Below are 21880 nucleotides of genomic sequence, written 5' to 3'. Positions count from 1 at the left end.
TGTCACGGTGTTGATGTCCGGTGAGTCGGAGCTGGAGGTCTGCGAGGGAGGGAGAGGCCCCGACTCTTGTGCTGTCGGGCAGGCGCCCGGAACGTTCTGCCCCGTCCCCGGCTGGCCGCAAGGCTCCCGGCCTCCTCCGCCGGGCGCGGGTCGGGCGGGGTGGAGGGCTCCGTCCTGAGGCGGGGGCAGCCCGGCCAGGGAGGGGCCCGGCCTGGCCCAGGGATCAACCGGGGGGGCGGGGAACGGCTGACCCGCACCGGGCTTGAGCCCCGGCTCGCAGGGAGGGGGCCGCGGGCCTGGGTCTCGGGGTTTGGGGGCTCCCCAAGCGGGGGCGTCGGGCCTGGGGGCCTCTTGGCCAGGCCTGAGGCCGACGACGGGCCCGTTGCCTAGGGAACGCCCGAGGCCTACAGCAGGCTCCAGGCCCACGGCGGGCCTGGGTCCCGCCCACTGCTCCGGGCCCTCGAACCCGGGGACCAGGCTGCCGAGGGAGCCGTTGAGCCGCGGGCCTCCGCCCGTCCCCTCCTCGGGCTGCCCCCGCCCCTCCGTCATCTTCATCCAGCGCTCCAGCAGGCTCTTGTCGCCCTGGCTCAGCACCACGCCGCCCAGGATGTCGCCCTCCTTCAGCTCCCGCCGCTCCCGCTCCCTCTGCTTGCGGTCCCGCTCCTTGGCCCGTTCCTGCCGCCTCCTCCTCTTCTCCTCCCGCTCCCGCTGCCGCTCCTGGGCCGTGATGGGGCGCCGGGGGTCCGAGGGGTCCTGGCCCAGGCTGGCCGTCTCTGCGGGCGAGGGCGAGACCAAGAGCTTAGGGTTTGTTTCTGTGTCACCGACGGCGCGGCGCTCCCTCGGTACCGACCCTCCGACAGCGCGGCGCTCCCTCAGTACCGACCCTCCGACGGCGCGGCGCTCCCTCGGCACCGACCCTCCGACGGCGCGGCGCTCCCTCGGCACCGACCCTCCGACAGCGCGGCGCTCCCTCGGTACCGACCCTCCGACAGTGCGGCGCTCCCTCGGTACCGACCCTCCGACGGCGCGGCGCTCCCTCGGCACCGACCTTCCGACGGCGCGGCGCTCCCTCGGTACCGACCCTCCGACAGTGCGGCGCTCCCTCGGTACCGACCCTCCGACGGCGCGGCGCTCCCTCGGCACCGACCCTCCGACGGCGCGGCGCTCCCTCGGCACCGACCCTCCGACGGCGCGGCGCTCCCTCGGCGCCGACCCTTCGTCCTTCCCCATCCTTTCTACATACGTTCTATCCTGCGATATTTAATTGCCGCTCCTGTCCTTTTTATGTCGCCATGTTTCAGTTATGCTGACCATCTCTGCCTCCTCGCCAAGTATTATTGCCTCCAGCTCCCCGTTTCGTTACGGATGCTGCGGACGTTGCCGTACGGGCAATTCAATTTGTTTTGAATTATTGTTAACCCCGCGTTATTGCTACCAAGTCCCCGTATATGGGACGGAACAACTTTATTTGTTCCGTGACTGTTTAAGCGGCCTTTATTCCTTACCTCCGCTCCCCTCACCTTCAGGTTTATGTTACCTCCCGCCCTCCAAACCGCAGCCCCTTTCCGGGACTCTGGTCCCCGTTGCGGTTAAGGCGCAGCCCGCCCCAGTCGAACAGCTCCTCCCTGTCCCAGCGTCCGACGAAACGGGGGCCCCCGCCGCTCTGTGAGCCACGCATCCCTGAAATGCCTGGCCCACCGCCCCCGCCCCGCCCCGCCGATCGGGGCCAGCAAACCCCGACTGATGCGCAGCACCGAACCTACCCTTGTTTTTATGGCGGAGCGCCGATTTCAGCAGGGCCGCCTTCAGGGCCGCCTTGGTGTCGGCGGAGATGCCGTGCCCTCCTTCTTGGCCTCGCCCTTGGCCCCCGGGGCCGACGTCCCCCCCTCCTCCTCCTCCTCCCACCTCCTCCTCCTCCTCTTCTTCCTCCTCCTCCTCTTCCTCCTCCCCCACCCCCCGACCTCTTCCTCCCCGGGTGGCTGGACGTCGCCGGCCGGGTGGTCAGGTCTATCATCTCCTGGCCGGGCAGGTGGGCGAGCCGGCGCTGGGCATGTCCACGTCGCGGGAGGGGGCGGGCGGGGGGCCTGGGGGGGGCGGGCCTGAACAGCACCTGCTGCTGGAGGCCCTCTCGGCGGTGGTGGAAGTCGCTGATCTCCTGGGCGATGGCCTCCTTGATCTGCTCCGGGTGGGCGCCTGCCGGTCGAAGCCGAAGTCGAAGGCGGGCACGCAGGCCGGCTCGTCTGCGGGTCGTGGTACTGGCCAGGAAGGGGTGGCGCAGGACGTCGGGCACCGACGGGCGCTCCTGCGGGTCGAAACGCAGCATCAGGTCCAGCAGCTCCAGGGCCTGGGGGTCCTCCCGGGGTAGAGGGTCTCCAGGGCACCGGCGGGTGGAGGGGCAGCCCTCGGAGGTACGCCCGCACTCTCTCGGCCCCGATGGAGCTGACCACTCGCTCGGGCGGGGTGCCCAGCACCGTCAGATCAGCTGCAGCTGGTGGAGGTAGTTCTTGCCGGGAAAAGCTGCCGCCTGCCGAGCATCTCGGCGAAAATGCAGCCGGCGACCACACGTCCGATGGCCCTGCTGTAGCCGTGCAGGGAGAGCATCAGCTCCGGGGCGCGGTACCAGCGGGTGGCCACGTACTCGGTCAGGAAGGGCTCGGTCTCGTCCGGACAGCTGCTCAGGCCCCGGGCCATGCCGAAGCGCCGATCTTCAGCTCACAGTTCTCGTTGACCAGCAGTTGCTGGGCTTCAGGTCGCGGTGGATGACGTTGGCCGAGTGCACGTACTTGAGGCCGCGCAGCAGCTGGTACAGGAAGTAGCGGGCGTGTTCCAGGGTCAGGGGCTGCGAGGAGTGGATGATCTGGTGGCAGGTCGCTCTCCATCAGGTCCAGGACCACGTAGCTGGAGGGGGAGGAGGGAGGAGGGAGGGGAGGAGGGAGGGGAGGAGGGAGGGGAGGAGGGATGGGAGGAGGGAGGGGAGGAGGAGGGGAGGAGGGAGGGGAGGAGGGAGGGGAGGAGGGAGGGGAGGAGGGAGGGGGGAGGGAGGAGAGAGGGGGAGGGGAGGAGAGAGGGGGAGGGGAGGAGAGAGGGGGTGAGGGGAGGAGAGAGGGGGGAGGGGAGGAGAGAGGGGGAGGGGAGGAGAGAGGGGGGAGGGGAGGAGAGAGGGGAGGGGAGGAGAGAGGAGGGAGGGGAGGAGGGAGGAGGGAGGAGGGGGGAGGAGGGAGGAGGGGGAGGAGGGAGGGGAGGAGGGAGGGGAGGAGGAGGGGAGGAGGGTGGAGGGGAGAGGGGTGGAGGAGGGAGGGGAGGAGGGAGGATCAGTCCGACAGGTTTAAACCCACCGCCCATACTGACTCGCGAGAGTGTTTAATACAACCGAGGGGCCAGCTAGGGTCTCTCTCTCTCCCTCCCTCTCCCCCTCGCTCTGTCTCTCTCTCTCCCTCCCTCTCCCCTTCTCTTTCCCTCACTCTGTCTGTCTCTCTTCCTCCTGTCCCTCGCCCTCCGCCTCCCTCCCTCCGTCTGTCACTCGCCCTCCCTCCCTCCGTCTGTCACTCGCCCTCCCTCACTCCTGTCCCTCGCCCTCCCTCCGTCCATCTCTCGCCCTCCCCCTCCCTCCCTCGCCCTCCCCCTCCCTCCCTCGCCCTCCCCCTCCCTCCGTCCGTCTCTCGCCCTCCCCTCCCTCCCTCGCCTTCCCCCTCCCTCCCTCCCTCCCTCTGTCCGTCTCTCGCCCTCCCTCACTCCTGTCTCTCGCCCTTCCCCTCCCTCCCTCCCTCGCCTTCCCCCTCCCTCCCTCCCTCGCCTTCCCCCTCCCTCCCTCCCTCTGTCCATCTCTCGCCCTCCCCCTCCGTCCCTCGCCCTCCCTCACTCCTGTCTCTCGCCTCCCCCTCCGTCCCTCGCCCTCCCTCACTCTGTCTCTCGCCCTCCCCCTCCTCCCTCCCCTCCCCCCGTCCTCTCCGATTTAACGCGGGGGAGGGACCCGCTGCCTGCGGCCGTTACTCACACGGACTTGAACTCGGTGTAGGTCCCTGAGGGTTTCAGGATGTCCTTGATGGCGATGATGTTATCGTGCTTGAAGTGTTTCAGGATCTTGAGTTCACGCAGTGTCCGCTTCGCATTCGTCACCACATCGAAGGCGTTGGGATCTTCTTGATGGCGACGTGCTGCCCTGTGGGAGGGGGGAAGGAGAGGGGAGATACTGGGTCAGTCCACGGTCTGTGGTGGGAGGAGAGGGGAGATACTGGGTCAGTCCCACGGTCTGTGGGGGGAAGGAGAGGGGAGATACTGGGTCAGTCCACGGTCTGTGTGAGGGAAGGAGAGGGGAGATACTGGGTCAGTCCACGGTCTGTGGGTGGGAGGAGAGGGAGATACTGGGTCAGTCCACGGTCTGTGGGGGGAAGGAGAGGGGAGATACTGGGTCAGTCCACGGTCTGTGGTGGGGAAGGAAAGGGAGATACTGGGTCAGTCCACGGTCTGTGGGGGGGAAGGAGAGGGGAGATACTGGGTCAGTCCACGGTCTGTGTGGTGGGAAGGAGAGGGGAGATACTGGGTCAGTCCACGGTCTGTGGGGAGGGGGGAAGGAGAGGGGAGATACTGGGTCAGTCACGGTCTGTGGGGGGGGAAGGAGAGGGAGATACTGGGTCAGTCCACGGTCTGTGGGGAGGGGGGAAGGAGAGGGGAGATACTGGGTCAGTCCACGGTCTGTGTGGGGGAAGGAGAGGGGAGATACTGGGTCAGTCCCACGGTCTGTGGGGAGGGGGAAGGAGAGGGGAGATACTGGTCAGTCCACGGTCTGTGGGGGAAGGAGAGGGGAGATACTGGGTCAGTCCACGGTCTGTGGGTGGGAGGAGAGGGAGATACTGGGTCAGTCCACGGTCTGTGTGGGGGAAGGAGAGGGGAGATACTGGGTCAGTCCACGGTCTGTGGGGGGAAGGAGAGGGGAGATACTGGGTCAGTCCACGGTCTGTGGGGGGAAGGAGAGGGGAGATACTGGTCAGTCACGGTCTGTGGGGAGGGGGGAAGGAGAGGGAGATACTGGGTCAGTCCACGGTCTGTGGGGGGAAGGAGAGGGGAGATACTGGGTCAGTCCACGGTCTGTGGGGGGAAGGAGAGGGGAGATACTGGGTCAGTCCACGGTCTGTGGGGGGAAGGAGAGGGGAGATACTGGGTCAGTCCACGGTCTATGGGGAGGGGGGGGGAAGGAGAGGGGAGATACTGGGTCAGTCCACGGTCTATGGGGAGGGGGGGGGGAAGGAGAGGGGAGATACTGGGTCAGTCCACGGTCTGTGGGGGAAGGAGAGGGGAGATACTGGGTCAGTCACGGTCTATGGGGAGGGGGGGGGAAGGAGAGGGGAGATACTGGGTCAGTCCACGGTCTGTGGGGGAAGGAGAGGGGAGATATTGGGTCACTCCACGGTCTGTGGGGGAAGGAGAGGGGAGATACTGGGTCAGTCCACGGTCTGTGGGGGGAAGGAGAGGGGAGATACTGGGTCAGTCCACGGTCTATGGGGAGGGGGGGGGAAGGAGAGGGAGATACTGGGTCAGTCCACGGTCTGTGGGGGAAGGAGAGGGGAGATACTGGGTCAGTCCACGGTCTGTGGGGGGAAGGAGAGGGGAGATACTGGGTCAGTCCACGGTCTATGGGGAGGGGGGGGGGAAGGAGAGGGGAGATACTGGGTCAGTCCACGGTCTGTGGGGGGAAGGAGAGGGGAGATATTGGGTCACTCCACGGTCTGTGGGGGAAGGAGAGGGGAGATACTGGGTCAGTCCACGGTCCTGTGGGGGAAGGAGAGGGGAGATATTGGGTCAGTCCACGGTCTATGGGGAGGGGGGGGAAGGAGAGGGGAGATACTGGGTCAGTCCACGGTCTGTGGGGGGGGTGGGGTGGGGAGAGGGGCAATAACTCTGACCTGCCCGGCCTGCCCAAACTTCACTCTGGTGCCTTCTGTGACCTCAGGACGTCCCAAAGCATCTTTCAATTTTCACTCCAAATACAGACTGGAGAAGCTGGGGTCGTTCTCCTCAGAGCAGAGAAGGCTGAGGGGAGGTTTCATCGAGGGGTTCAAAAATCACGAGGGGTTTTGATCGAGTAAATAAGGAGAGACTGTTTCCCAGTGGCGGGAGGGTCGGTGACCAGAGGACACAGATTGAAGATAATCGGGGAAAGGACCAGACGACGGAGGGGCGGGGGGAGATGAGGAGAATGTTTTTTTACGCAGCGAGTTGTGATGATCTGGAATTCGCTGCCTGAAAGGGCGGGGAGGCAGATTCAATCATAACTTTCAAAAGGGGAATTGGAGAAATACTCGAAGGGGAAAAATTTGCAGGGCTACGGGGAAAGAAAACGGGGGCAGTGGGACTAATTGGAAAGCTCTTTCAAAGAGCCGGCACAGGCACGATGGGCCGAATTCTGGAGCTGTGAGATGCAGTGGTCCTCTGAGATTCACAGAGGGAGGGGGAGAGGGAGGCAGGGAGAGGGAGGATTCACACGCGGGGTTAGGGGTTGAGGGAGTACATAAGACCATCAGAAATAGGAGCAGGAGTGGGCCATTTCGGCCCCTCGAGCCTGCTCCGCCGTTCAATCAGATCATGGCCGATCTTTCCACCTCAACTCCACTTTCCCGCCCGTATCCCCGTATCCTCGATTCCCCGAGAGTCCAGAAATCTATCGCTCTCAGCCTCGAATATACTCAACGATTGAGCATCCACAGCCCTCTGGGTAGAGAATTCCAAAGACTCACCACCCTCTGAGTGAAGAAATTCCTCTCATCTCAGTCTTAAATGGCCGACCCCTTATCCAGAGACTATGCCCCTAGTTCTCGATTCTCCAGCCAGGGGAAACATCCTCTCAGCATCTACCCTGTCGAGCCCCCCTGAATCTTATATGTTTCAATGAGATCACTTCTCATTCTTCTAAACTCCAGAGTTTATGTCATTTTACTCAATCTCTCCATATAGGACAACCCTCTAATCCCAGGAATCAGTCTACACCGCCTCTAAAGCAAGTATATCCTTCCTTGGATAAGAGACCAAAACTGTGCACGGTACTCCAGCTGCGGTCTCACCAAAAACCCTGTAAGCCTCTGTAGTAAGACTTCCTTACTCTTGTACTCCAACCCCCCTTGCAATAATGACTGTGTCGACATGCGAGACCAGAACGGATGGGAGAACGGAGGGAGACGGGAGCAGCGGTGCGGTTGGGACAATTCGAGGGGGCCCGACTGTTTGCCGTCTCCGCGGCCCCCCCCACCTGTAAGCCTCTGCCGGGCAGAGGACACCACGCCGTAGGCCCCGGTGCCAATGGTCTCGATGATCTCGTACTCCTCCCCCACCTCGAAGGTCACGTCCAGCGAGCGGGCCTTCAGGAAGGCCAGGTCTGTGGCTGCGTGGCTGCGGGTGGCCTCCATCTTGGCCTGCTCCTCGCCTGCTGCTTCCGTCATGACGCTGGACCCCTGGAGAGGGAGGGAAAGGGAGGGAAAGGAAACAGGTGAAACAGGGGGCGGGAGGAGGCTCAGGACAAGGGCACCCTAGGACTGAGATTCCCGGTGGCAGGGTTACCTGTCCGCAGTGTGGGCAGAGGTCCGGGGAGGGCAAGATGGTAAATGGAGATGAGGGGAAGAGGAGGAGGGGGAAGAGTTGATGGTGAATTTAGGGGTACGGTAGCATAGTGGTTATGTTACTGGACTGGTAATCCAGAGGCCTGGACTAATAATCCGGAGTCATGAGTTCAAAATCCCGCCACGGCAGCTGGCGAATTTAAATTCAATTAATTAAAAATCTGGAATTAAAATACTAGTATCAGTAATGATGGCCATGAAACTACCGGATTGTCGTAAAAACCCATCTAGTTCACTAATGTCCTTTAGGGAAGGAAGCCTGCCACCCTTACCCGGTCTGGGCCTATGTGTGACTCCAGACCCACAGCAATGTGGTTGATTCTTAATCGCCCTCTGAAATGGCCGAGCAAGCCGCTCAGTTGTAAAATCTCGCTACGAAAAGTCATAATAAGAATAAAACCGGACGGACCACGAGGCACCGGACACGACAACGGCAAAACACCAAGCCCAGTCGACCCTGCAAGGTCCTCCTTACTAACATCTGGGGACTTGTGCCAAAATTGGGAGAGCTGTCCCACAGACGAGACAAGCAACAGCCTGACATAGCCATACTCACAGAATCATATCTTTCAGCCAACGTCCCAGACTCTTCCATCACCATCCCTGGGTAGGTCCTGTCCCACCGGCAGGACAGACCCACCAGAGGTGGCGGTACAGTGATATACAGTCAGGAGGGAGTGGCCCTGGGAGTCCTCAACATTGACTCTGGACCCCATGAAATCTCATGGCATCAGGTCAAACATGGGCAAGGAAACCTCCTGCTGATTACCACCTACCGTCCTCCCTCAGCTGATGAATCAGTCCTCCTCCATGTTGAGCACCACTTGGAGGAAGCACTGAGGGTAGCAAGAGCACAGAATGTACTCTGGGTGGGGGACTTCAATGTCCATCACCAAGAGTGGCTCGGTAGCACCACTACTGACCGAGCTGGCTGAGTCCTGAAGGACATAGCTGCCAGACTGGGCCTGCGGCAGGTGGTGAGCGAACCAACACGAGGGAAAAATTTACTTGGCCTCGTCCTCACCAATCTACCTGTCGCAAATGCATCTGTCCATGACAGTATTGGTAGGAGTGACCACCCGCACAATCCTCGTGGAGATGAAGTCCCGTCTTCGCACTGAGGACACCATCCAACGTGTTGTGTGGCACTACCACCGTGCTAAATGGGATAGATTCAGAACAGATCTAGCAGCTCAAAACTGGGCATCATGTGGGCCATCAGCAGCAGCAGAATTGTATTCCAGCACAATCTGTAACCTCATGGCCCTGGCATATTCCTCACTCTACCATTACCAACAAGCCAGGGGATCAACCCTGGTTCAATGCGGAGTGTAGAAGAGCATGCCGGGAGCAGCACCAAGCTGTTGACCGGAGGTCACCGGTTACGGGTTACTGGCTTAGTACAAAGAGGAGAAGAGTCAATTCTCTCTTAACTCTCAATTCACTTTATTCACGTCGTTCGATCATATACATATAGCTTATACGTCTGGTTAGATATAGGCATGCAGTTTACACCAGGTTATACAGTCTTATACCCAAACTAGGATCTAAACGCACACCCACTAGGTTTCTCTGACACTCTCTGAGTGGTCACAGACTATAAAGGATAATACCCGAAAAGGAGAGCTGACGCTGGCCAGGCGTTCCGTTCTCTCTCTCTTTCGACGTCGTCTCTACGTCCCTGGCGTACGGTCTTCCACTTCCGCGATGGTTGGTCTCCGGAGTCTTCGCTCTGGCTCCACGCCCCAGATCCTTCATTCTTATTCCGAATCTTATCTCTTCAAGCTGTGCTGTCTCTCTCCCTTTGGTTTAGGCCAGCTCCCTTTTTGCCTGTGTCTTCTCCTCATTGGCTCTGTCCCGAGGACTTAGGTAGCATTACCTCATTACTCCTTTTCGAAATAAGGACTTTTTCCTTTGACTTTCACAAAACTTAGTTAATTCAAACCGATTCCAGCCAGCCAAGGTCAGTGACTGAACTCAGGTTACTTTAGTTCAAATGTTGTTCCTGCCTGTAGCTGACGTCTCAGGTTATCTTCTGCAGCCCCTGGCCAACAAGGCGTACCTAAAAACGAGGTGCCAACCTGGTGAAGCTACAACTCAGGACTACATGCATGCTAAACAGCGGAAGCAACATGCTATAGACAGAGCTAAGCGATTCCACAAGCTACGGATCAGATCAAAGCTCTGCAGTCCTGCCACATCCAGTCATGAATGGTGGTGGGCAATTAAACAACTAACGGGAGGAGGAGGCTCTGTGAACATCCCCCTCCTCAATGATGGCAGAGTCCAGCACGTGAGTGCAAAAGACAAGACTGAAGCGTTTGCAACCATCTTCAGCCGGAAGTACAGAGTGGATGATCCATCTCGGCCTCCTCCCAATATCCCCACCATCACAGAAGCCAGTCTTCAACCAATTCGATTCACTCCACGTGATATCAAGAAACGGCTGAGTGCACTGGATACAGCAAAGGCTATGGGCCCCCGACAGCATCCCGGCTGTAGTGCTGAAGACTTGTGCTCCAGAACTAGCTGCGCCTCTAGCCAAGCTGTTCCAGTACAGCTACAACACTGGCATCTACCCGACAATGTGGAAAATTGCCCAGGTATGTCCTGTCCACAAAAAGCAGGACAAATCCAATCCGGCCAATTACCGCCCCATCAGTCTACTCTCAATCATCAGCAAAGTAATGGAAGGTGTCGTCGACAGTGCTATCAAGCGGCACTTACTCACCAATAACCTGCTCACCGATGCTCAGTTTGGGTTCCACCAGGACCACTCGGCTCCAGACCTCATTACAGCCGTGGTCCAAAGATGGACAAAAGAGCTGAATTCCAGAGGTGAGGTGAGAGTGACAGCCCTTGACATCAAGGCAGCATTTGACCGAGTGTGGCACCAAGGAGCCCTAGTAAAATTGAAGTCAATGGGAATCAGGGGGAAAACTCTCCAGTGGCTGGAGTCATACCGAGCACAAAGGAAGATGGTAGTGGTTGTTGGAGGCCAATCATCTCAGCCCCAGGACGCTGCTGCAGGTGTTCCTCAGGGCAGTGTCCTAGGCCCAACCATCTTCAGCTGCTTCATCAATGACCTTCCCTCCATCATAAGGTCAGAAATGGAGATGTTCGCTGATGATTGCACAGTGTTCAGTTCCATTCGCAACCCCTCAGATAATGAAGTCCGAGCCCGCATGCAGCAAGACCTGGACAACATCCAGGCTTGGGCTCATAAGTGGCAATTAACATTCACGCCAGACAAGTGCCAGGCAATGACCATCTCCAACAAGAGAGAGTCTAACCACCTCCCCTTGACATTCAACGGCATTACCATCGCCGAATCCCCCACCATCAACATCCTGGGGGTCACCATTGACCAGAAACTTAACTGGACCAGCCATATAAATACTGTGGCTACGAGAGCAGGTCAGAGGCTGGGTATTCTGCGGCGAGTGACTCACCTCCTGACTCCCCAAAGCCTTTCCACCATCTACAAGGCACAAGTCAGGAGTGTGATGGAATACTCTCCACTTGCCTGGATGAGTGCAGCACCAACAACACTCAAGAAGCTCGACACCATCCAGGACAAAGCAGCCCGCTTGATTGGCACCCCATCCACCACCCTAAACATTCACTCCCTTCACCACCGGCGCACAGTGGCTGCAGTGTGTACCATCCACAGGATGCACTGCAGCAACTCGCCAAGGCTTCTTCGACAGCACCTCCCAAACCCACGACCTCTACCACCTGGAAGGACAAGAGCAGCAGGCACATGGGAACAACACCACCTGCACGTTCCCCTCCAAGTCACACACCGTCCCGACTTGGAAATATATCGCCGTTCCTTCATCGTCGCTGGGTCAAAATCCTGGAATTCCCTTCCTAACAGCACTGTGGGAGAACCGTCACCACACGGACTGCAGCGGTTCAAGAAGGCGGCTCACCACCACCTTCTCAAGGGGCAATTAGGGATGGGCAATAAATGCCGGCCTCGCCCAGCGACGCCCACATCCCATGAACAGATTAAAAAAAAGGGGAGAGTCCCAGTGATTGTCCGATGACCCCAGTGTGACCCCCCCCAGTGATGGGCCCAGAGTGACCCCCTAGTGATGACCCAGTGTGACTCCCCCTAGTGATGACCCAGTGTGACCCCCCCCCCCAGTGATGGGCCCAGTGTGACCCACAGTGATGGGCCCAGTGTGACCCCCAGTGATGGGCCCAGTGTGACCCCCAGTGATGGGCCCAGTGTGACCCCCAGTGATGGGCCCAGTGTGACCCCCAGTGATGGGTCCAGTGTGACCCCCAGTGATGGGTCCAGTGTGACCCCCAGTGATGGGTCCAGTGTGAACCCCAATGATGACCTAGTGATGACCCCCCCCCAGTGATGGGCCCAGTGTGACCCCCAGTGATGGGCCCAGTGTGACCCCCAGTGATGGGCCCAGTGTGAACCCCAATGATGACCTAGTGATGACCCCCCCAACGAAGGACCCAGTGGTGACCCCCAGTGATGGGACCCAGTGGTGACCCCCAGTGGAGGACCCAGTGGTGACCCCCAGTGGAGACCCCCAGTGGAGGACCCAGTGGTGACCCCCAGTGGAGGACCCAGTGGTGACCCCCAGTGGAGGACCCAGTGGTGACCCCCAGTGGAGGACCCAGTGGTGACCCCCAGTGGAGGACCCAGTGGTGACCCCCAGTGGAGGACCCAGTGGTGACCCCCAGTGGAGACCCCCAGTGGAGGACCCAGTGGTGACCCCCAGTGGAGGACCCAGTGGTGACCCCCAGTGGAGGACCCAGTGGAGACCCCCAGTGATGGGACCCAGTGGTGACCCCCAGTGATGGGACCCAGTGGTGACCCCCAGTGATGGGACCCAGTGGTGACCCCCAGTGGAGGACCCAGTGGTGACCCCCAGTGGAGGACCCAGTGGTGACCCCCAGTGATGGGACCCAGTGGTGACCCCCAGTGATGGGACCCAGTGGTGACCCCCAGTGATGGGACCCAGTGGTGACCCCCAGTGATGGGACCCAGTGGTGACCCCCAGTGATGGGACCCAGTGGTGACCCCCAGTGGAGGACCCAGTGGTGACCCCCAGTGGAGGACCCAGTGGTGACACCCCCCATCCAGTGTGACCCCCCCCCCCATCCAGTGTGACCCCTCACTCACCCGTCTCCCGCAGACACATGGAGAGCGCGGCCCTCCTCTCCTCTCCCCTCCTCTCTCTCCCTTCACTCCCTCAGCGCCGCTCCCTCCGCCGCCATCATTGTTTGGCTCAAACTCCCGCTCCCGCCCACCGGCCCGACCGACAGCCCCGCCCCCTCCCCACCGGCGGCCAATCACCGCCCGCTCCCTCCTGCCCGCTCCCGCCCACCGATCTGACCGACAGCTAAGGCGACCAATCACCGCCCCGGCTCCCGCCCACCGATCTGATCGACAGACAATGCAACCAATCGCAATCCCGCTCACCAGCCCGATTGACAGCCAAGGCGACCAATCAAACCCAACTCCCGCCCACCGATCTGATCGACAGCCAAGGCGACCAATCACCATCCGGTTCCCGCCCACCGATCTGGTCGACAGCTAATGCTACCAATCAACATCCCGCTCCCGCCCACCGACTTGATCGACAGCCAAGGCGACCAATCACCATCCCGCTTCCGCCCACCGATTTGATCGACAGCCGAGGCGACCAATCACCATCCAGCACCCGCCCACCGATTTGATCGACAGCCGAGGCGACCAATCACAATCCCGCTCCCGCCCACCAGCCGGATTGACAGGAAAGGCGACCAATCAAAGCCCAATCCCGCCCACCGATCTGATTGACAGCCCTCCCGGGGCGACCAATCACCGCCCGCGCCGTGGAGGTGGAGGGGGGGGCGGGGTCAGGCCGGGTGATTTAAATAAAAACGACCGGCGCGCGCGCGGCGGGGCCGTAACGGAAAATTTTTTTTTAAAATAAACACCTGTAAATTGAGGGGTGGGATTATTTTTTTTCTCCCTCTCCGTTCGCCGCTTCCCCCGAAATCCGATTAACCGATTGACCGCGGACAGAGTGAACCGTCCTCACTCCCCGGCGTGGACTCGCCGCTCCCCGGAGGGAGGGAGGGGGCGGGGCCCGGGGCCGCGGGGTGTTGTGGGAGTTGGAGTTCGCCCGGCCGCTCTTTCCCTGCGGCCCCGCGGCGGGCGGGACTACAACTCCCAGAATCCACCGGGGCCACGCTCCCACTCGAATCACCCCGAGGCGGGGGGGGGGGGGCGGCAGCCCAGCAGGGCATGCGCAGTGAGACCCTTTTCAGCCGCCCGCCCACTCCCACTCAGGTTACGTCACCCACATGACATTATGTCACCCAGTGCAATTACGTCATCCACCTGACATTACGTCGCACAGTGCCATGACGTCACCCACCCGACATTACGTCACCCAGTGCCATGACGTCACCCAACCGACATCGCGTCGCCCGCCATCGCGTCGCCCGCCCGCCATCGCGTCGCCCGCCCGACATCGCGTCGCCCGCCCGCCATCCCGCCCGCCATCGCGTCGCCCGCCCGCCATCCCGCCCGCCATCGCGTCGCCCGCCCGCCATCGCGTCGCCCGCCCGCCATCGCGTCGCCCGCCCGCCATCGCGTCGACCGCCCGCCATCGCGTCGCCCGCCCGCCATCCCGCCCGCCATCGCGTCGCCCGCCCGCCATCGCGTCGACCGCCCGCCATCGCGTCGCCCGCCCGCCATCGCGTCGCCCGCTGTGTCATTCTCCCCGGATCGAGCCCGTGCCCCAGCTGGGCTGATGAGGACCATTTCCAGGGGATACTGAGCTTTGAAGGGCCTCCGGGCCCAACATAATATTTTAAATTAGAGGGAGAAAAGAAACATAAGACCGTCAGAAATAGGAGCAGGAGTAGGCCATTCGGCCCCTCGAGCCTGCTCCGCCGTTCAATCAGATCATGGCTGATCTTCGACCTCAACTCCACTTTCCCGCCCGATCCCCATATCCCTCGATTCCCCGAGAGTCCAGAAATCTATCGCTCTCAGCCTTGAATATAAACGACTGAGCATCCACAGCCCTCTGGGGTAGAGAATTCCAAAGACTCACAACCCTCCGAGTGAAGAAATTCCTCCTCATCTCAGTCTTAAATGGCCGACCCCTTATCCAGAGACTATGCCCCCTAGTTCTCGATTCTCCAGCTGGGAAACATCCTCTCAGCATCTACCCTGTCAAGCCGCCTCAGAATCTTATATGTTTCAATGAGATCACTTCTCATTCTTCTAAACTCCAGAGAGTTTAGGCCCATTCTACTCAATCTCTCCGCATAGGACAAACCTCTAATCCCAGGAATCAATCTGCATCGCTTCTAAGGCGAGTATATCCTTCCTTGGATAAGGAGACCAAAACTGTGCACGGTACTCCAGCTGTGGTCTCACCGAAACCCTGTACAATTGTCGTAAGACTTCCTTACTCTTGTACTCCAAGCCCCTTGCAATAACGGCCAATGTACCGTTTGCCTTCCTAACTGCCTGCTGTACCTGCATATTAACATTCTGTACGAGGGCACCCAAATCTCTCTGAACACCAACATTTCTTGATCTCTCCCCCTTTAAAAAAATATTCTGCTTTTCTATTCTCCCCACCAAAAGAAAGGATTTGCCTTTCACCACATCAGGACGAACCAAAGTGCAACCAATGTCGTACTTTTGAAGTGTGGTCACTGCTGGAATGTAGGGAAAGGGGAGGGGGGCGGTGGACTCGAGTGGCACCCAGGGGATTGCTAACTCACCTTGAGCGAATAGCCAGAGAGTTGATCAACGTGACAGCAGATTTAAACCTTTGCCTCTGGAAATCGCCGAATCCCCCACCATCAACATCCTGGGGGTCACCGCTGACCAGAAACTTAACAGGACCAGCCATATAAATACTGTGGCAACAAGAGCAGGTCAGAGGCTGGGTATTCTGCGGCGAGTGACTCACCTCCTGACTCCCCAAAGCCTTTCCACCATCTACAAGGCACAAGTCAGGAGTGTGATGGAATACTCTCCACTTGCCTGGATGAGTGCAGCTCCAACAACACTCAAGAAGCTCGACACCATCCAGGACAAAGCAGCCCGCTTGATTGGCACCCCATCCACCACCCTAAACATTCACTCCCTTCACCCCCGGCGCACTGTGGCTGCAGTGTGGACCATCCACAGGATGCACTGCAGCAACTCGCCAAGGCTTCTTCGACAGCACCTCCCAAACCCGCGACCTATACCACCTAGAAGGACAAGAGCAGCAGGTACATGGGAACAACACCACCTGCACGTTCCCCTCCGAGTCACACACCATCCCGACTTGGAAATATATCGGCCGTTCCTTCATTGTCGCTGGGTCAAAATCCTGGAACTCCCTTCCTAACAGCACTGTGGGAGAACCGTCACCACACGGGACTGCAGCGGTCCCTCTCACCCAATAATCCTGTAAACAATTGACCCTCTCACCCATTGACCCTCTCACCCAATGACCCTCTCACCCATTGACCCTCTCACCCATTGACCCTCTCACCCATTGACCCTCTCACCCAATGACCCTCTCACCCAATGACCCCCTCACCCATTGACCCTCTCACCCATTGACCTTATCAGCCATTGAGACAATGACCCATTGACCCTATCCCCATTGACACTCTCCCCCATTGACCCTCTCCCCCAATGACCCTCTCGCCCAATGACCCTCTCGCCCAATGACCCTCTCGCCCATGGATCCTCTCGCCCATTGACCCTCTCGCCCAATGACCCTCTCGCCCATTGACCCTCTCGCCCATTGACCCTCTCGCCCATTGACCCCCTCACCCATTGACCCTCTCGCCCATTGACCCCCTCACCCATTGACCTTATCAGCCATTGAGACAATGACCCATTGACCCTATCCCCATTGACCCTCTCACCCATTGACCCTCTCCCCCATTGACCCTCTCCCCCAATGACCCTCTCGCCCAATGACCCCCTCGCCCAATGACCCTCTCGCCCATTGACCCCCCTGCCCAATGACCCTCTCGCCCATTGACCCCCTCGCCCATTGACCCCATCGCCCATTGACCCACTCGCCCATTGACCCTCTCACCCAATGACCCTCTCACCCATTGACCCCATCGCCCATTGACCCTCTCGCCCATTGACCCTCGCACCCAATGACCCTCTCACCCATTGACCCTCGCACCCAATGACCCTCTCACCCATTGACCCTCTCACCCAATGACCCTCTCACCCATTGACCCTCTCACCCAATGACCCTCTCCCCCATTGACCCTCTCCCCCAATGACCCTCTCACCCATTGACCCTCTCCCCCATTGACCCTCTCCCCCAATGACCCTCTCGCCCAATGACCCTCTCACCCATTGACCCTCTCACCCAATGACCCGCTCACCCAATGACCCAATCACCAATTGACCCTCTCGCCCAATGACCCTCTCGCCCAATGACCCTCTCGCCCAATGACCCTCTCGCCCAATGACCCCCTCGCCCAATAACCCTCTCGCCCATTGACCCTCTCCCCCAATGACCCCCTCCCCCATTGACCCTCTCAACCAATGACCCTCTCCACCAATGACCCCATCACCCAATGACCCCATCACCCAATGACCCCCTCCCCCAATGACCCCCTCCCCCATTGACCCTCTCCCCCAATGACGCTCTCCCCCAATGACCCCCTCCCCCATTGACCCTCTCCCCCAATGACCCCCTCCCCCAATGACCCTCTCCCCCAATGACCCCCTCCACATTGACCCTCTCCCCCAATGACCCCCTCCCCCATTGGCCCTCTCCCCCAATGACCCCCTCCCCCATTGTCCCTCTCCCCCAATGACCCTCTCCCCCAATGACCCTCTCCCCAATGACCCCCTCCCCCAATGACCCTCTCACCCAATGACCCTCTCACCCATTGACCCTCTCACCCAATGACCCTCTCACCCAATGACCCTCTCACCCAATGACCCTCTCACCCATTGGCCCTCTCACCCATTGACCCTCTCACCCAATGACCCTCTCACCCAATGACCCAATCACCCATTGACACTCTCACCCATTGACCCTCTCCCCCAATGACCCCCTCACCCATTGACCCCATCACCCAATGACCCTCTCCCCCAATGACCCCCTCCCCCAATGACCCTCTCCCCCATTGACCCTCTCCCCCAATGACCCTCTCCCCCAATGACCCCCTCCCCCATTGACCCTCTCCCCCAATGAGCCCCTCCCCCATTGAACCTCTCCCCCAATGACCCCCTCCCCCATTGACCCTCTCCCCCAATGACCCCCTCTCCCCCAATGACCCCCTCCACCAAAGACCCCCTCACCCATTGGCCCTCTCACCCATTGGCCCTCTCACCCATTGAACCTCTCACCCATTGACCCTCTCACCCAATGACTTCTCACCCAATGACCCTCTCACCCAATGACCCTCTCACCCATTGACCTCTCACCCATTGACCCTCCCACCCAATGACCCTCTCACCCAATGACCCCATCACCCATTGACCCTCTCACCCAATGACCCCCTCACCCAATGACCCCCTCACCCATTGACCCTCTCACCCATTGACCCTCTCACCCATTGACCCTCTCACCCAATGACCCTCTCATCCAATGACTTCTCACCCAATGACCCTCTCACCCATTGACCCTCTCACCCAATGAGCCTCTCACCCATTGACCCTTTCACCCATTGACCCTCTCACCCAATGACCCCATCACCCATTGACCCTCTCACCCATTGACCCTCTCACCCAATGACCCCATCACCCATTGACCCTCTCACCCATTGACCCCATCACCCATTGACCCTCTCACCCAATGACCCTCTCACCCATTGACCCTCTCACCCATTGACCCTCTCATCCATTGACCCTCTCACCCAATGACCCTCTCACCCAATGACCCTCTCACCCATTGACCCTCTCACCCAATGACCCTCTCACCCATTGACCCTCTCACCCAATGACCCCATCACCCAATGACCCTCTCACCCAATGACCCTCTCACCCATTGACCCTCTCACCCAATGACCCCATCACCCATTGACCCTCTCATCCAATGACCCTCTCACCCATTGACCCTCTCATCCAATGACCCTCTCACCCATTGACCCTCTCACCCATTGACCCTCTCACCCAATGACCTTCTCACCCATTGACCCCATCACCCAATGACCCTCTCACCCAATGACCCCCTCACCCATTGACCCTCTCACCCAATGACCCTCTCACCCAATGACCCCATCACCCATTGACCCCATCACCCAATGACCCTCTCACCCAATGACCCCATCACACATTGACCCTCTCACCCAATGACCCTCTCACCCAATGACCCCATCACCCAATGACCCCATCACCCATTGACCCTCTCACACAATGACCCTCTCACACAATGACCCTCTCACCCAATAACCCTCTCACCCATTGACCCTCTCACCCAATGACCCCATCACCCATTGACCCTCTCACCCAATGACCCCATCACCCAATGACCCCCTCCCCCAATGACCCCCTCCCCCAATGACCCCATCACCCAATGACCCCATCACCCATTGACCCTCTCACCCAATGACCCCATCACCCATTGGCCCTCTCACCCATTGACCCCATCACCCATTGACCCCATCACCCAATGACCCCATCACCCATTGACCCTCTCACCCAATGACCCTCTCACCCAATGACCCCATCACCCATTGACCCTCTCACCCAATGACCCTCTCACCCATTGACCCACTCACCCAATGACCCTCTCACCCATTGACCCTCTCACCCATTGACCCCCTCACCCAATGACCCTCTCACCCAATGACCCTCTCACCCATTGACCCTCTCACCCATTGACCCTCTCCCCCATTGACCCCCTCACCCAATGACCCTCTCCCCCATTGACCCCCTCACCCAATGACCCTCTCACCCATTGACCCTCTCACCCAATGACCCTCTCACCCATTGACCCCCTCACCCAATGACCCCATCACCCAATGACCCTCTCACCCATTGACCCCCTCACCCAATGACCCTCTCACCCATTGACCCCCTCACCCATTGACCCTCTCACCCATTGACCCCCTCACCCAATGACCCTCTCACCCATTGACCCTCTCACCCAATGACCCTCTCACCCAATGACCCCATCACCCAATGACCCCATCACCCATTGACCCTCTCACCCAATGACCCTCTCACCCATTGACCCCCTCACCCAATGACCCTCTCACCCATTGACCCTCTCACCCATTGACCCCCTCACCCAATGACCCTCTCACCCATTGACCCTCTCACCCAATGACCCTCTCACCCAATGACCCTCTCACCCATTGACCCTCTCACCCATTGACCCTCTCCCCCATTGACCCCCTCACCCAATGACCCTCTCCCCCATTGACCCCCTCACCCAATGACCCTCTCACCCATTGACCCTCTCACCCAATGACCCTCTCACCCATTGACCCCCTCACCCAATGACCCTCTCACCCATTGACCCTCTCACCCAATGACCCTCTCACCCATTGACCCCCTCACCCAATGACCCCATCACCCAATGACCCTCTCACCCATTGACCCCCTCACCCATTGACCCTCTCACCCATTGACCCCCTCACCCAATGACCCCATCACCCAATGACCCTCTCACCCATTGACCCCCTCACCCAATGACCCTCTCACCCATTGACCCCCTCACCCATTGACCCCCTCACCCAATGACCCTCTCACCCATTGACCCCCTCACCCATTGACCCCCTCACCCATTGACCCCCTCACCCAATGACCCTCTCACCCATTGACCCTCTCACCCAATGACCCTCTCACCCATTGACCCCCTCACCCATTGACCCCCTCACCCAATGACCCTCTCACCCATTGACCCCCTCACCCATTGACCCCCTCACCCATTGACCCCCTCACCCATTGACCCCCTCACCCAATGACCCTCTCACCCAATGACCCCCTCACCCATTGACCCCCCTCACCCAATGACCCTCTCACCCAATGACCCCCTCACCCATTGACCCCCTCACCCAATGACCCTCTCACCCATTGACCCCCTCACCCAATGACCCTCTCACCCAATGACCCCCTCACCCATTGACCCCCTCACCCAATGACCCTCTCCCCCATTGACTTTGACGGACAAGGAGAAAAACTACAACTCCCAGACGCCATTGCGCGGGAAGCCCCGCCCCTCCGCCGGCGGTGACGCAACGACGTCGGGGCGGTGACGCAATGACGTCGTCCCTCCCCGCCCTTGGTTACCGCTGAGTTTCCAGTTAAGATGGCGGCGGCGGAGGCGGCGAGGTGGGAGAGGGCGGCCCGCTGGCTGGCGTGCGGCCTGGGCATCGCGCTGTCGGTCTACGCCTACCACGTGGAGACGTCCAAGGAGCGGGACGCGGCCTACCGGGCCATGTGCGACCTGAGCGACTCCATCAGCTGCTCCAAGGTCTTCACCTCCCGGTAAGAAGCGGCCGCCATTCCAGGGAGGGACAACGTCCCGCCTCCCCCCGCGCGCTGATTGGTCCGTCAAGGCCACATCGCCGCCTTGATTGGCCCGCGGCGCTGTCAATCAACGCCCTCCTCCCCCCGCCCCGTCCCGCCGATGTTCAACGCCCCTCAACCTTCTGATTGGACGCGGCAAGGCCAGCTCCTCTTCCGATTGGACGCGCCCCCTGTCCATCAAGGGCAACCTCCCGCCCCCATCAACGCCCGCCTCCTCCGCGCGCCGATTGGACCCCGGCTCCCTTCCTGTCAAGGACAGCTCCTCTTCCGATTGGACGCGCCCCCTGTCCATCAAGGGCAACCTCCCGCCCCCATCAAAGCCCGCCCCCTCCGCGCGCCGATTGGACCCCGGTTCCCTCCCCGTCAAGGCCAGCTCCTCTTCCGATTGGACGCGCCCCCTGTCCATCAAGGGCAACCTCCCGCCCCCCTCCGCGCGCCGATTGGAACCCGGCTCCCAACCCCCCCCTTCAAGGACAGCTCCTCTTCTGATTGGATCCGCCCCCTGTCCATCAAGGGCAACATCCCGCCCCCATCAACGCCCGCCCCCTCCGCGCGCCGATTGGACCGCGTCCCCTGCCCATCAAGGCCGCCCCGCCTCCTGATTGGGCCAGCCCCGCCAAGTTTCTTTCGCCACGTTGCTCTTTCTCTCTCCCTTTGTCCCGTTTCAAGTTCGGTTGAGAGCAAAAAAAACATGTCCATGGTCTGAATTGCATGGGGGGGGAAGGAGGCCATTGAGCCCATCGAATTCGTGCTAGCTCTGCCCACGAGCAATCCAGCCAGC

At 60.1% G+C, this 21880-nt stretch overlaps 1 protein-coding gene across 1 annotated transcript; it reads right to left on the bottom strand.

The window, feature by feature from the left end:
• Positions 1-6: 6 nt before the first annotated feature.
• On the bottom strand, positions 7-21026 carry LOC137309778 (mitogen-activated protein kinase 7-like; the record flags this gene model as incomplete). The annotated part of the gene is given in 11 exon segments (XM_067977808.1): positions 7-773; positions 2111-2476; positions 2479-2529; positions 2532-2702; positions 2705-2734; positions 2737-2863; positions 2865-2898; positions 3995-4133; positions 4136-4159; positions 7241-7442; positions 20860-21026. Coding segments are annotated over 11 exon segments (1995 nt in total), but the record flags the coding sequence as incomplete, so codon positions are not given.
• Positions 21027-21880: the final 854 nt, after the last annotated feature.

This window comes from Heptranchias perlo, unplaced genomic scaffold (assembly GCF_035084215.1).
Source record: "Heptranchias perlo isolate sHepPer1 unplaced genomic scaffold, sHepPer1.hap1 HAP1_SCAFFOLD_1790, whole genome shotgun sequence".
Lineage (NCBI taxonomy): Eukaryota > Metazoa > Chordata > Chondrichthyes > Hexanchiformes > Hexanchidae > Heptranchias > Heptranchias perlo.
This window is presented reverse-complemented; position numbering and strand designations above follow the sequence as displayed.